The sequence below is a fragment of the Coregonus clupeaformis genome, chromosome 27 (genome assembly GCF_020615455.1).
Source record: "Coregonus clupeaformis isolate EN_2021a chromosome 27, ASM2061545v1, whole genome shotgun sequence".
NCBI lineage: Eukaryota > Metazoa > Chordata > Actinopteri > Salmoniformes > Salmonidae > Coregonus > Coregonus clupeaformis.
Window position 1 is genome coordinate 36,097,568 of NC_059218.1, and position 15,646 is coordinate 36,113,213.

General features: G+C 44.5%; 1 protein-coding gene across 1 annotated transcript; it reads left to right on the forward strand.

Annotated features, from left to right (window-relative positions):
* On the forward strand, positions 1-10,046 carry LOC121541980. The gene is made up of 6 exons (XM_041851397.2): positions 1-839; positions 1,466-1,585; positions 5,344-5,502; positions 6,146-6,237; positions 6,381-6,501; positions 9,373-10,046. The coding sequence occupies exons 1-6, from the start codon at positions 237-239 to the stop codon at positions 9,724-9,726; spliced, it is 1,449 nt and encodes a 482-aa protein (XP_041707331.2). The 5' UTR covers positions 1-236; the 3' UTR covers positions 9,727-10,046.
* The last annotated feature ends 5,600 nt before the right edge of the window (positions 10,047-15,646 follow it).

The window sequence follows — 15,646 nt, forward strand, 5'->3', positions numbered from 1 at the left end:
ATAAGATATGTAGGTCGTATTCTTGTTAGTCAGGAAAAACTAGTTGGTAGACATTCTGGGTTTCGTTCCCTCCCCTTTGCTCTTCCTCTACTTTTCACTCTGTCATCGCCTCTTCTCACTGCCAGTCATTTTTTTTTGTCCCAGTGAGATTGTGAGCTCCTCTCTTCCATTCTTTCTCTCGAACTCTCCTCTTGTTGGTTTGCTATTTTTGGTGGTTGTGACCCCCCTGTTATACCATGGGAGACCCTGTGCCTTTCTCCGTCCTGAACGAGAGACTGAGACCACAGTTCACTGCCATGGAACGCCTCTGCTACTCCCTGGACACCCTGGAAGATGGACCACAGCGGCCTGGCACGGTCAGGGGCGGTTCAAACACACGGTCTACAATACTGAGAGATGAAATACAAACACAGGACGATTCAAGCTCGACCACGACCGAACCAGAGGATGACCCAGAGAAAGAGGATGTGGTCACAGAAGGGTTGACGTCTCTGACCGAAGAGGGTGACGACTGTCATGAACTGTTGACCATGAGCATGATCAGTAACTGCTTGATGCCGTCTTTGACCGTAGAAGATGCTAGTCCTGATGATTCTGGTGAGCTGACCGTGGTCAGGGAGAGTTTGACCATAGAGAATGGCGGTCTAGGTGGTTTGACCATGGTCAGTGAGGGAGATGGAGATGGTTCTGATGAGGTCAGTGAGGGAGATGGTTCTGATGAGGTCAGTGAGGATAAGAGCCCTTTCAGACGGAGCTACGTAGACAGAACCTTACCGGACCTCATCAGGAATGGACGACCGCTCAGCAGACGCAGAACACTAGGACCAGTCTCAGACACGGTGAGAGAGAGAGTGAAGACGGACAAAAATAAAATGTGTGTGCTGTGCGGCCAAGAAAGTATATTGAATGTCATTGACGCTGTACTTGTTATGCTATTCGACGATCTTGGACCAGAACAGATCTTTCACCTCATTCAGTACTAGTGTGTCATACTCTGCTATGGAATGTTATCAGCCAATGGAGACAGGTTTGATTTGTGGATAATATATTGTTGTCTCTCTTTGGGCCCTTATCAGTGAGGGGCCTGGTGTGTGTGTATCTGTGCGTGAGTAATATGAGCTGTCACATGCGTATCCAGTACAACAGGATTTGTCTCTGCTGCTCTCATCTTGCAGGAATCTGGATTAGCACTGTTTACCACTGTGCCTGAGTTTTTCATGACACCATCTATTCTTAGTGGAAGGTTGTGTGTGTGTTTGTGTGTGTGTGTGTGCATGCGTGGTTAAAGGTAGTGCCTTGGGAGATGGTGTTTGTGTGAGTGTGTTTGTATGTAACACTGTGTGTGTGTGTGTCTAGTTGAAGTGAAGAGAAAATTCAGCAACTCCTGTAGGAATTTGATAAACATGCTTCTTTACAAACGTGCTTGTGTATGTGTGTGTGTGTGTGTGTGTGTGTGTGTGTGTAGTTGAAGGAGGTGCGTCGGGAGGTGGCGCTGTCTCTGAGACGCAGTCTGAGGCTGAAGGCTCAGGTGGACAAACTACAGGAGAACAGAGACGAACCAGAATGGAGCCAACACAGGGAGAAGGTAACACACACACACACACACACACACACACTTCAAATACAGTCAAGAATTCAAGCATAACCATATATTTCAAAGGTCATTTCAAAGGTCATACAATCATTGAAACATACAGAAACAAGAACTGTGTGATGTATACTAACTGTAAGTCGCTCTGGATAAGAGCGTCTGCTAAATGACTAAAATGTAAATGTATAAGAGGTTGAATAACAACATGTATCACATGACAACAGGGCTTGAATGGAGTTTCTGGGAGTAGGCTAACTGCGCACAAGGAGAGAATCCTTTCGGTTTCTGTGAAGCACATCACGTTTAGAAGTCTGTGTGTATGATGAACTCTTCCCCTCTTTCTTTCTCTCTTTCCCTCCCTCTCCCCCTCCCGCTCTCACCCCTACCCCCTTCCTCTCTCCCCCTCTCCTCTCTCTCCCCCTCTCACCCCCTCCCTCAGGAAATGCAGCTCTGTCTCAGGTTCTGCTGTGGTGCAGTGGTTGCACAGCCTTTCCTCTATAGGGAGCCAGGTTTTCCTGTTTCTACCTTTCTCAATGGCAAGGCTGTGCTCACTGAGCCTGTACTTTTTCAAACTTTTCAAAGGTTTTGATCAGTAACTTGGTCAAATAGCTTGCCAGGGTGTACTGTCGTTTTAGAGCCAGATAGCACTGCATTTTGCTTTGTGCTTGTTTTTCCCAATAGGTAATGTCGTTTTGGTTTTGACTGTGTAATTTGGTTTATTCTGATTGATTGGATGTTCTGGTCCTGAGGCTTCAGTGTGTTAGTAGAACAGGTTTGTGAACTCAGGACCAGCTGGATGAGGGGAAATATTTTATTTTCTCAGCTCTTGGCACTGCAGGGTAAATGTTATGAGAGTGGGTCACTATTTGAGATGTTTTCTAAACTTAATTGCTATTTTTATTATTAGTGGTTATTGGCCTAATTCTGCCCTGCATGCATTGTTGTAGTTTTCCTCTGGACATGTACTGTAGGTGTTTGTACCATTGGGTGAAATCTTGTTTCGCAAGTGGACTCCACACCTCACTGCCTTAAAGTACAATTGATACAATGACACATTCAATTCGTTTGAGCCAAATTTGACTAGGTCTTTCTATTTTATTATTTATTTTACCTTTATTTAACTAGGCAAGTCAGTTAAGAACAAATTCTTATTTACAATGACGGCCTACACCGGCCAAACCCGGACGACGCTGGGCCAATTGTGTGCCGCCCTATGGGACTCCCAATCACGGCCGGTTGTGATACAACCTGGAATCAAACCAGGGGGTGTGTAGTGACTCCTCAAGCACTGAGATGCAGTGCCTTAGACCGCTGCGTGACTTGGGAGCCCAAGTTTTCACTGTAGTATTTGAATGTGTTTTTTTGTGGTGTAGAATGCCCTGCGTGCTCTCTCAATTAATTCACTGCCTCATGTAGGTGTCCAGTTGAGCTTATTTTGAAATCTAAGTAATTGTAGTGTGTGTAGTACTCTATATATATTTTGTAGAAATTGAGAACTTTGGTCTAATTCCCTGAGATCGGGGTCTTCTCTGGAAAATCATTGTTTTAGTCTTTTGGGGATTTACTGCCAGGGCCCAGGTCTGGCAGTACTGCTCTAGCAGGTCCAGGCTCTGCTGTAGGCCATGTGCTGTGCGTGACAGCAGGCACAGGTCATCTGTGAAGAGCAGGCATTTAACCTCTGTATTTTGGAGACTAACACCATGGGCTGAGGATTTTTCTAGAATAGTGGCCAAAAGCGCGGGGCTGAGATTGCAACCCTGGTAAAGGCCAGGCCCCTGGTTAAAGAATTGTCTTGCCAATTTTGATGCTCCATTTATTGCCACGGATTAAATTGTCACACGTCGTGCGATGTTTTGGTATAAATCCAATCTGGCTTTTACTCAAGACAGTGCTCATTAAGGAAGTTTAGAACTCTTACATATACAGTGAGGGAAAAAAGTATTTGATCCCCTGCTGATTTTGTATGTTTGCCCACTGACAAAGAAATGATCAGTCTATAATTTTAATGGTAGGTTTATTTGAACAGTGAGAGACAGAATAACAACAAAAATATCCAGAAAAACCATGTCAAAAATGTTATAAATTGATTTGCATTATAATGAGGGAAATAAGTATTTGACCCCCTCTCAATCAGAAAGATTTCTGGCTCCCAGGTGTCTTTTATACAGGTAACGAGCTGAGATTAGGAGCACACTCTTAAAGGGAGTGCTCCTAATCTCAGTTTGTTCCCTGTATAAAAACACCTGTCCACAGAAGCAATCAATCAATCAGATTCCAAACTCTCCACCATGGCCAAGACCAAAGAGCTCTCCAAGGATGTCAGGGACAAGATTGTAGACCTACACAAGGCTGGAATGGGCTACAAGACCATCGCCAACCAGCTTGGTGAGAAGGTGACAACAGCTGGTGCAATTATTCGCAAATGGAAGAAACACAAAAGAACTGTCAATCTCCCTCGGCCTGGAGCTCCATGCAAGATCTCACCTCGTGGAGTTGCAATGATAATGAGAACGGTGAGGAATCAGCCCAGAACTACACGGGAGGATCTTGTCAATGATCTCAAGGCAGCTGGGACCATAGTCACCAAGAAAACAATTGGTAACACACTACGCCGTGAAGGACTGAAATCCTGCAGCGCCCGCAAGGTCCCCCTGCTCAAGAAAGCACATATACAGGCCCATATGAAGTTGTGCTGCAGCTTCTCTCTAGGAGTCTCTACAGGCTGGTATCTGTGGTGCAGCACCATCTTGATGACAGACAGCTCCTTTGCCATCTCCTTTACCTCCTCAAGAGCTGTGGTGAGGCTATCTCTCAGCTCCTGGACTGGTTGATCTGGTCCTGTGGAAGCTCTGTCAGGGCTGGAGTTGGTGTAGCTGGGGGGCGCTGCTCCTTTAGCTCAGTAACCCATACCTCTAACAGAGCCGGCCTGTCTCTCAGCAGGCTGATGGTGGTGTGGTCTTGGCTCTGGTGGTCGTAGGCAGGCAGGGGGGAGGATAGACCTGTTGTGTGGATCTGGGCCTGGGCTCCTGCTGTTGGAGTGCCTGAGATGAGGGGAGAGGTCGGGGTGCTGTCCTTTTTGGTTTCCGCTATCTTCCCCAGGGAAGTCCTGCACAAAAGAGCTGAGTGCAGCCTCACTGCCCTGGACCATGACAGTGCCGCTCTGGTCCGTTTACCATCAGAAACCTGTTTTCACTGTGGTATTTTTGTTGTATTTGCCTTCCCTTGCAGATGCCTATTGTTTGTTGTATAGCTGAAATGCCTGGTTACAGCTGTATGCCAGGCAGTAGTGTGGTCTGTGTAAAATAACAGGTTTGTAACAGTCCTGTTGTGTGAGCAGTCGGCAAACAAAGTCTCCGGGTTCTTCCTCTGAATTCTGTGTTTAAAATTGAGTCTTCCCTTCTCTAATTTTATTTCTGCTGCAAATTTAAAAACAAAGACGGGGAAAGTCTCTCTGCTGGTGCTGCTGCTGCCTCAGTGGTCATGTTGCTATGGTTACCGCCAGTTGGCGCTAGCTAGTAAGCTAACTGACAAATTTGAACTTAGCTAGCTAGCACGATTAAGATCGCTCTTTTAACTCATACTCTGTCAATCTTTTCCTCTTGTGATGATCTTCAGTTGTACAATTTGATTACTTATATTTTTCTGCCATTTTTCATCGTGTTCATCTCACTCCTAACAACCAAGAAGTTATAAAAAAGTCAGGAGCTGTTGTTCTGCATGACTGCATTGACTGTTTCTCTCTCTCTCTCTAGGTTACAGAGGAGGTTCAGTCCATTCTGAGGTTGTTGCTTCCTCTGACAGAAGCAGAGTCCAGCTCAGTAGAACCATCTGGTCAGGAGAACAGTCTGGATACAGCCCTGGTCCTGCTGCAGAACGTAGCACGCAAACTAGCTCTCAGCCACACAGCACAGGTGAACATAAACTAGATCTCAGCAACACAGCACAGGTGAACCTAAACTAGCTCTCAGCAACACAGCACAGGTGAACCTGTACCGGAGTGCCAAGTCTAGGTCCAAGAGGCTTCTAAACAGATTCTACCCCCAAGCCATAAGACTCCTGAACATCTAATCAAATGGCTACCCAGACTATTTGCATTAGATCCCACCCCCACAGGCAAACCCATACAATACAAAGATGAGTAAATCTATGCAGATCCAACAGTAGCTCAGAGGCTAAGGGTTCATGTCAGGTGAATTTAGACCCCGCCCCTCGGGTGAGCCTTAACCCTGCCAGTGAGGTGAGCCCAGACTGGTTCAGTTCATGTACGTGTCCTGATGGGTTCAGTTAGCTCAACCTTGTTTCAGTGGAATTTTAGTTACTTGGTGGCATTTAAATTACTCCTAGTGTTACTGAGTCATGGTGCATCACCACATACACGGAAGGCCAGAATATATCAGCATACATTTTATTCCAACTAGCAGAAGTACTGATAAATGTACATCATCAATAGTAAGAAACAATTTTATGTCAATGCATTCCATAACTGTAAGAATATCAATAAAACAAACCTCCCTTTTTTCCCCCAACCACTTGCTCTTGTTTTGTTTCCCCCAGGATTCCAAGTCCTGGGTTCAGAAAGGGAATGGTGTAGATGACAGCGCTATTCTACAACAGGCACTACGGGACAGAGACGATGCCATGGAGAAGTGAGTACACACACACACACACACTTCACGGCAAAGAGAAGTGTCAATGCCTCATCTAAAAGAGGGAAAAGCATTGTTCCTGTAAAAAAAATGACACATTGATGTTTTGTTTAGTTTTTTTTCTCCCACTTCCTGTTGAACAGGAAGAAGGCCATGGAGGCGGAGCTTCTCCGTAGTAAGACAGAGATGATGTTACTGAACAACCAGCTGCTGGAGGCTGTGCAGAAACGACTGGAGCTCTCGCTGGAACTAGAGGCCTGGAAGGTACTAAGAGATGGTGGGAGGAGAGAGAGAGAAAAGATAGATATGTCTGAGACCTACATTATGGAACATATGGACTCAGCTGGGAAGAGGTGGTACAGTGGAAAACAAGCTCTCACTAATGAGAGCCAATAGCAAATTACCCATGGTTTAGCACACACGTGCACTCACACACACACGGTATAGTGTATCCAGCCGGTACATGTCACCAGCTGGTGTCCTAGCGTGATACTGGAATAATAGAGCCTGGGGCCATCTGGTGGTGAGGGACCAGCTCCCTCTAATGGTGCAATATGACATGACATGACATGCACTACATCGCCAAAGATGTGGACACCTGCTCGTCGAACATCTCATTCCAAAGTCCTGGGAATTAATATGGAGTTGGTCCCCCCTTTGCTGCTATAATAGCCTCCACTCATCTGGGAAGGCTTTCCACTCAATGTTGGAACATTGCTGTGGGGACCTGCTTCCACAAGAGCATTAGTGAGGTCGGGCACTGATGTTGGGCGATTAGGCCTGGCTCGCAGTCAGCGTTCCAATTCATCCCAAAGGTGTTTGATGGGGTTGAGGTCAGGGCTCTGTGCAGGCCAGTCAGGTTCTTCCTCACCAATCTCAATAAACCATTTCTGTATGGACCTCGCTTTTTGCACTTGGGCATTGTCATGCTGAAACAAGAAAGAGCCTTCCCCAAACTGTTGCCACCAAGTTAAGATTTCCCTTCACTGGAACTAACAGCCCGAACTATGAAAAACAGCCCCAGACCATTATTTCTCCTCCACCAAACTTTACAGTTGGCACTATGCATTCGGGCAGGTAGCGTTCTCCTGGCATCTGCCAAACCCAGATTTGTCCGTCGACCTGCCAGATGGTGAAGCGTGATTCATCACTTCAGAGAATGCGTTTCCACTGCTCTAGAGTCCAATGGTGGCGAGCTTTACACCACTCCACCCGACGCTTGGCATTACGCATGGTGATCTTAGGCTTGTGTGTGGCTGCTCGGCCATAGAAACCCATTTCATGGCCTCCCGAGTGGTGCAGCGGTCTAAGGCACTGCATTGCAGTGTTGCGGCGTCACTACAGCCTGGGGTTCGATCACAGGTTGTCATTACCGGCCGAGAGTCCCATTGGGCGGCGCACAATTGGCCCAGCGTCGTCCGGGTTAGGGGAGGGTTTGGCCGGGGGTGCTTTGCTTGGCTCATCGCGCTCTTGCGACTCCTTGTGGCAGGCCGGGCGCCTGCAGGCTGACTTCTGTCGTCATTTGAAAGGTGTTTCCTCTGACACGTTGGTGCAGCTGGCTTCCGGGTTAAGAGAGCGGGTGATAAGAAGCGCGATTTGGCGGGTCATGTTTCGGAGGACGCATGATTCGACCTTCGCCTCTCCCGAGCCCGTTGGGGAGTTGCAGCGATGAGACAAGATCGTAATCATGAAATTGGGGAGAAAAAGGGGGTGAATAATCCTAATAAAATAAGAAACCCATTTCATGAAGCTCCTGACGAACAGTTCTTGTGCTGACGTTGCTTCCAGAGGCAGTTTGGAACTCGGTAATGAGTGTTGCCACAGAGGACAGACTATTTTTATGCGCTACGCGCTTCAGCAGTCGGTGGTCCCGTTCTGTGAGCTTGTGCGGCCTACTACTTTGCGGCTGAGCCGTTGTTGCTCCTAGAAGTTTCCACTTCACAATAACTGCACTTACAGTTGACCGGGGCAGCTCTAGCAGGGCAGAAATTGTACGAACTGACTTGTTGGAAAGGTGGCATCCTATGACGGTGCCACGTTGAAAGTCACTCAGCTCTTCAGTAAGGCCATTATACTGCCAATATTTGTTTTTATACACCTGTCAGTAGCGGGTGTGGCTGAAATTGCCGAATCCACTAATTTTAAGGGGTGTCCACATACTTCTGTGTGTATATATAGTGTCACACCTAGGATCAGCTCTGTCTTCTCATTCATACCTTGGTATGATCATCAGACATAGACATACATAAATACAGTGTGTATATATAGCCGTTAGATCAGTCATGTCTACTGTCACCAAGAGGATAATGTACACTATATATACAAAAGTATGTGGACACCCATTCAAATTAGTTGTTTCGGCTATTTCAATGAAAAGAGCTGATCCTAGGTGTGAATGAGAAGACAGATCTGATCCTAGGTGTGAATGAGAAGACAGATCTGATCCTAAGTGTGAATGAGAAGACAGATCTGATCCTAGGTCAGACTGAACTAGAGAGACAATAGAGCAGGCAGTGGCGGTAAAAACAAGTAAAAACAGTTTACCCACCTTTCGATTTTGCCCAACAGTTTATCCACCTTATGCAGAAAAATGCATTGAAAGGATAGGTAGCTTTACTTTTTTCACCGCGACCAGCAAACAGAGTTTACCCACCTATTTTATTTTTACCACTACATCACTGGTCAGAATAGGTTTGGTGTCTAACGCCTCGATCACACCGACATCGTTTTTGTATTTTGGTACCAGAAGTACATTCATTTCCAATGGAAGCTGCGTTTGCCTTGCGGCATTGCTTTGCAGTGCGTTCTGTGTGGTGCATACGTAGGATTTATCCAACGTGTGTGTCAAACTGTATGTGTAGACGGCTTGACAGAAATGGTAGCAGAAGGTGAATGTTGAACTTTTGTTGCACACATATCCAGATGATGCTGCGTGCCATTTTGTGCAATGACGCTGAGGCTTCAGAGGTAGAAGTTGCAGCAGTGGGCAGAAAAAAAATCAACATAAATACAACTGCAATACTGAAATGCCATAATGAGAAATAATCCATCAATATCGTTGTCTGCGTTTTTTACTATTAGGCAATAAAAAGATAAACAAAAAAAACGAATAATCTGTCTATTTCTGTGTGTCAGGACGATGTCCAGAGGATCCTGCAGCAGCAGCTCCAGAGCCAGCAGGCAGCAGAACAAGCCCAGAGGAAGCCCTCCCGTCTGGGGCTGATGAGGAGGACCAAAGGACCCACACACCAGAAGCCAGCCTCTACCCCTACCCATACCACCTCTACCTACAATCCTGGACAGGTCGTCCGTAACCCTGTTCCCTCCCCTGCCCCCCAACGCAACCCCGTCACCTGGAGGGATAGGCTGAAAATGGGGAAGATGGGTCGTCATGGTGACCAGGATGCAGCGCAGGCTTCACCGATGTCGCGGTCGTCGAGCAGTAGCAGCAGCAGACCGGAGGAGGGGTTTCATACCATAGACTTATAATACTTCATACCATGGGAGGGACACAAATCATAGCTACTTTATACTTTTTTCAAACTGTGGATTCTTACTGGGAGAGATACATGGATTGAGCTGATAGTTGACGTGAGTTATACACAGTCACCGGGAGATTCATTCTCTACTTGAGGAAAACATTCTTCAGTGGTAATGGTTGCCTTCATACTAGGAGCATTCTGTCTTGATTGCCTGCATACTACATTTGGGTTGTAGATTTTCCCTCCAACTGTAATCATTAATTTGTAACTGTAATGAGAAGCAGTCATGTTGACTAACACGTCTCTGATTAAAGTAATGTAAATGTCCTTCCAATGCTGAGCGTGCTGTTCATTGTAGTCGAGGAGACAAATTCACAGCTAAAATTGAGGGATAAAACAGCCAGTTTCCCAAGGATATCACTACTCACATCCCATTCTCCTCTTAGTACCGGTTAGTCTGCAACTATTATGGGTTATCTAAGGGAGGAAGATGACAAGGAAGTCAAGACAAATTAGTTTTTATTTTTCCATTGTAATATACATCAGTAATACATACAATTTTCAATATACTATACATCTCACACAACTAAATAACATCTTTAAATTCATGTCTTGCCATTTTTTAGAACGAACAACGTTACTGTGGCAATGTTTTAAAAACAAAGAGTTCAAATGCATAGGCCTATCGACAACTGACACCTGAAGGAGAGGATGAAAAGGCATGCTCAGAGTAAAATACACTATACACCTCTAAATTACTGTTTGTCAATTTAAACATGGCTAAATAAATTAACATTTCACCTCATACCTGGGTTGAAATGGTATTTGTTTTCTTTCAAATACTTTAGGTGTGCGCTTGATTGAGCTTGTACAGTGTTAATGGAACCAATGGAATAGTGCCAAAAGTGCAAACCCCGTCAACCCAGGCCTGATATCCCTACAATCACAAAATCTTTCCCCTCGACACATTCTTGACCAACAGCAAGGCAATATAAACCCTGAGGTAAGTGAGTATGATTGGTAGGGGATTGTCTAGCTACTCAACCCTCAACATATTTTAGTTAAAACAAGGGTAAGCTAGTTCAACACAAACCATTCTGATATATTTAGTTAGTTAAACCTGGCATCCAAAAGTGTAGACTTTGTATAACTTTCAACTGATCAAAAATACTTTCATAAAACAAAATGATAAACAAACCTAGTCAACACATACTAAAACCCTTTTGGGGCAATGAGTCCCTGTGATAAAATATACAAAACTGGCAACACAGAGACCAGTCTCAGAGCTGCTGGCTAACTGAGTAAACCTTGTTACAAAGTTTTACAGAGATGAAAAAGAGCTCAAAACAAAAACAGCCTCAGAGGCACACACACACACACACTTCCTGTGCTGCAGTATCACTATTCCATTGTACTTTTCCCCATACACAGACTTACTATATTACAGTATGACTTTTCGATTGTACTCCCCCCACACACACACACACACACACACACACAAGCACCCACACATTTCACTGAAGAACAAACCCGACCACAGTAGAGGAAATCTGATAAGATTAAGAACAATATGAGTTTGAGATATTTTTGCAGCATATCTGACATACCCATGAACACTAAAACATGGCAGCCCAATTCTGACCTTTTGCACAATTATTAGCAAAAGATCTGATCGGATTGGTCAAAAGACCAATTAGCAGCATAATATCAGAATTGGGCTGCCTGTGTCAGCCTTAGTCTGCAGAGTTAAAGTGATTCATATACTTGAATAAATGACCATTGAAACACAGACTAGTAGATTATCACAAACAACAGAGTACACGGTTATTTTTTACAAAATGGCCACTCACAACACAGAAGAGTAGATAATATTACCAGAGTATAGAGTAGAGCATGGGGTTTTCCAACTCAAGTCCTAGAGAGTGCAGGCTTTTGTTCCAACCCTGCACTAACACACCAGTTTCAAGTAATCAACTATTCATGGTCTTCAGTCTGGACCTTGATTAGTTGAATAAGGTGTGTTAGTGTTGGGAGTCAGGCCCCACCGTCCTAGGGATCTCCAGAGTGTGTTAGTGTAGGGCTGGAACAAAACCCTGCATTTCCAGTAGGTTCCCCAGGACCAGAGTAGGACCCCACCTGGTGTAGAGTCTAACCTGGGAGATACAGGAGATAATACAGTACCTGGAAAGCTTTAATAGCGCTTAATGGCATAGAAAGGTAGCTAGCTAGCCATCTGAATGACATAACACTATAAAACGTTTCAACACAACGTGTTACACTACATGTAATCTAGTAGTACGACACAAAAACTACCTATACACATCGTCAGATAAAAATAAAATAAAAAATCAAAAGTCTAAGGGTCAGATTTACTAAGCGTTTGCATCAATTGCAAAGACACTTAACACCTTTTTTCCCCAGCTGAGGATAAGATACCAAAAAACAAAACTTTAATATTAGGCTTACACTGTGTGCTTTCACTTAAACTTAACGTCTTATTCCATTCGGTAACAATCATTTTACCCTTTTGTTCTCCTTTCTGGCTAATTCCCACAGGCTTAAGTAACACACCGCACACAAAACATACAATTAACACCATGTATAAAAGCGATTGCACACAGCAACAACAGCCCCAATCTCTCTGGGGAGCCCTAGAGTCCTTGACATTAGGTGCTAAATCCACATGTCAGGTCAGACAGAACCAGAGCACGTGTACAGCTTCTAAGACTAGGAGTGGTGATCTAAGGATCAGGTTCACCCTTGTCCATATGTTATTCATTATGATCTAAAAAGGCTCAACTGATCCTAAATCAGCACCCTAATCTCTGGCCCAGAGCTGCAGTTGTACTTTACATTCCTTCCACTTGGGTGGTCCTGTCTTTAGTCCAGACTTCCAGCATTATAAATTAGGGCACGTATTGTTAAAGATTTTTTAGGATTAGGAGTGCTGATATAGGATCCTTAAAAAAAAAAAAGATGTTTAGGGGTTGCCTGGCTACCCAAGCTCCTTACACCAGCCAAACGCTACGCCACGCCAACGGGTGTTAATTTCTTCTCCACAATGAGTGTGGATCTGAGTACCTCCAAGACGATTTCTAGAACGGAAAAACATTCTAACCGTTCTGATTGGTCCCAGAAACCGATGGGTTGGGCCAGAGCCAGAACACACGTGGGTAAAGCGGAAGTTTGAAAATACGTCATTGACTTTGCTACTCTGATTAGTTAGATGATCCAATCGCTGATTACTTTGTTTTGTACAACACCCCTCATTTTGATATCACTGCAAACTACTTCAATAGCTAGGTTTCCATCCAATTGGTGACAGATTTTCATGTGAATATTCAAGAATCTGCATAAAAACAATACGCGCATTTTTCCACCAGAGATGTGTTTCCATCAAATGGACCTGTTGCGGATAAAAGGCTGTACTTGATGACGTAGTGCACATAAAAATACCTTTTACAGATTCCCATGTACCGAATAAAAAATACACGTTAAATGGGTTTCCATGGCATTTTCAACGCTAGGCCTACGGATGGTTTTGTCACCAAAAAAATTGCGTTATCTAGCTAATGTGCCCACTCTGGTATTGGCATGTGCGCTCTAGTCAACAGCTCACAGATGCAGTGCGGGTAAAGCCTACATCAGTGGTCACCAACCTTTTCTGAGTCAAGATCACTTCCGCAGTCAAAACGCAATCAAACTGCAAGCCGAGATATAGCGTTTTTTTTTTTACATTAACCCAATAAAAACAGTTCTGTAAGAATGAGGTTCGTGCAGTATGCCTAATTCATTATCACAGCATATTGGCTATATGCCTGGCCTGCCAATATTTAAATACTTCGAGATTTGATTACAAAATAGATCAGTTGGTGTAGCACTTGCAAGGCACAGCTGAGCATACATTGAAATAATTGGCTTTTTTATTTTACTGGACTGATGGTACCTGCATCTGATGGTCATTGTGCTTTCAAGACAACTGGGAACTCTTAAAAAAAAAAAAAACGAGGTCAAATCATGACGTCAGTGATCTTCAGATCGTAAAGGCGGAGGTCTCGAAAGATGCCCGAAATGCCGAGACTTGGAATTCCGAGATGGAAGACCGTTCAAAACTATTTTTCCCAGTAGGATGTCGTTCCCCCCCGAGTTCACAGTTGTCTTGAACGCACTGAAGTCGGAGGTTTCTGAGTTCCCAGTTGTTTTGAACACTGCATTAGTCTCAGCGAGGTAGGGGAAAGACTGCCTCCCTGCTCTCTCCATTTTTTTTACCGGTGAGACTAACCAGTGAGAGGGGACAGTCTTCCACCTAATGAAGAAACTCGAGTCGCACCTCATCTGCCTAATGCACAAATTCACGTTGTTCCTATGACCAGAGAAAGTGAAATATTCCTCGATATTAAAAGACAAGACGAGCTGCTAGCAATAACAAAAGCGCAGGGCTATCGAGACACTTGGCCACTCTTTCCTTGCAGCGCGAGTGGAAGTACTAGAGAAGCGCGCTTTATGTTTTGTAATAGTGTTGAATAAAAACAGTGTTGACAGTGCTGAATACATATTTTTAACATGGAACTCGCTCATAAAAACAGCAGCTCTTTGCTGTATTCTTTGACAGTCTCTCTGTGGTCATGGTTTTAAAAGTTATTACATCGAAATTAGGCTAGTATCAAACTTTGCTATGACCTGGGGTCGTGGAAGCGCTGTAGGCGCAGCGATTTGAGCTATCCCATTGGCCAGCCCAGTAGGCGCACTCGATTTAGCCACAGATCTCCCGGTCCACTGGGTAGGCAGAGTTTGTTTTTTCAGACAAATGAAATGGTTAAAAATGGGAACACTTTGCCTACCCGGTGTGCAGGGCTTCTCAATCAAGTGCACCAACCGCCACATAATATATATATTTTTTTAAAGGAGCGCAAGGCTTTATCACAGCCTTTATCACAGCCTTTACCGTTGGCTTTATCACAGCCTTTATCGTTGGCTTTACCACAGCCTTTATCGTTGGCTTTACCACAGCCTTTATCGTTGGCTTTACCACAGCCTTTACCACAGTCTTTATCGCTGGCTTTTCTACAGAAACGTTTGGTGATCGACTAGGAATGCCTTGAAGAGAAAGCGGTTGGTGACAATTGGCCTGCATGATTCAATTATTATGGACTAAAGAGCTAGATTATTTATATTTGTCAAACGGCAACCAAGCATCGATCATGTCACCAGAATAAGACCCTCAACATTTTATTGGAAAGGAGCATCAAGCTCATCACCGTGCACTTTCACCACCCTGTGAAGTTCATAACTTATTTAATATGTAGCCTAATAAACGGCATGCTTTCCCGAGTCATAGTGGGAGGATCACCAGGTCTCACATAATAAAATGTTACCGACACAAAAAGATCCCACCTGGTCTAGCATATTTGGTTTTGTCTACATTTGGAACGTTCACCGACAAATTAGTTGTTTCCATCAAGGCTATCGTGGCATTCTTTATCCGACATGTACTTTACTCGCATAAAAAGGTTGGATGGACGCGTGCCTGGTTAATGATGGCAGTCTCAGACTTTAGTATGTAGCGAACGATAGAGCAGCGGAAGAATTCAGTTTGAGTCTTCAGGCAAAGACAGGGGCGCACTGATCCTAGATCAGTACTCCTACTCTGAGATGCTTAGTAAATAATGTTATAGCTGTGCTTTACATTCCCTCTGCTTGGCTTGTCTTCAGGACAGGCTTCACTTCTCAGTCAGTATTAAGAATCAGGGCTCCAACCACAGAACTAAAATGAGATTCTATTTCTACATCTCCAACCCTCCTGTTCTGCCAAGTTCCCTTCTGAATCTCCCCTCTAGTCTACCCATCCCAGCGACACACAGGCTGGCTGCTTTACAAATCATACCATATTCCCCATAGGGTTAGAGCTGCGATGTATCTGAGGCATT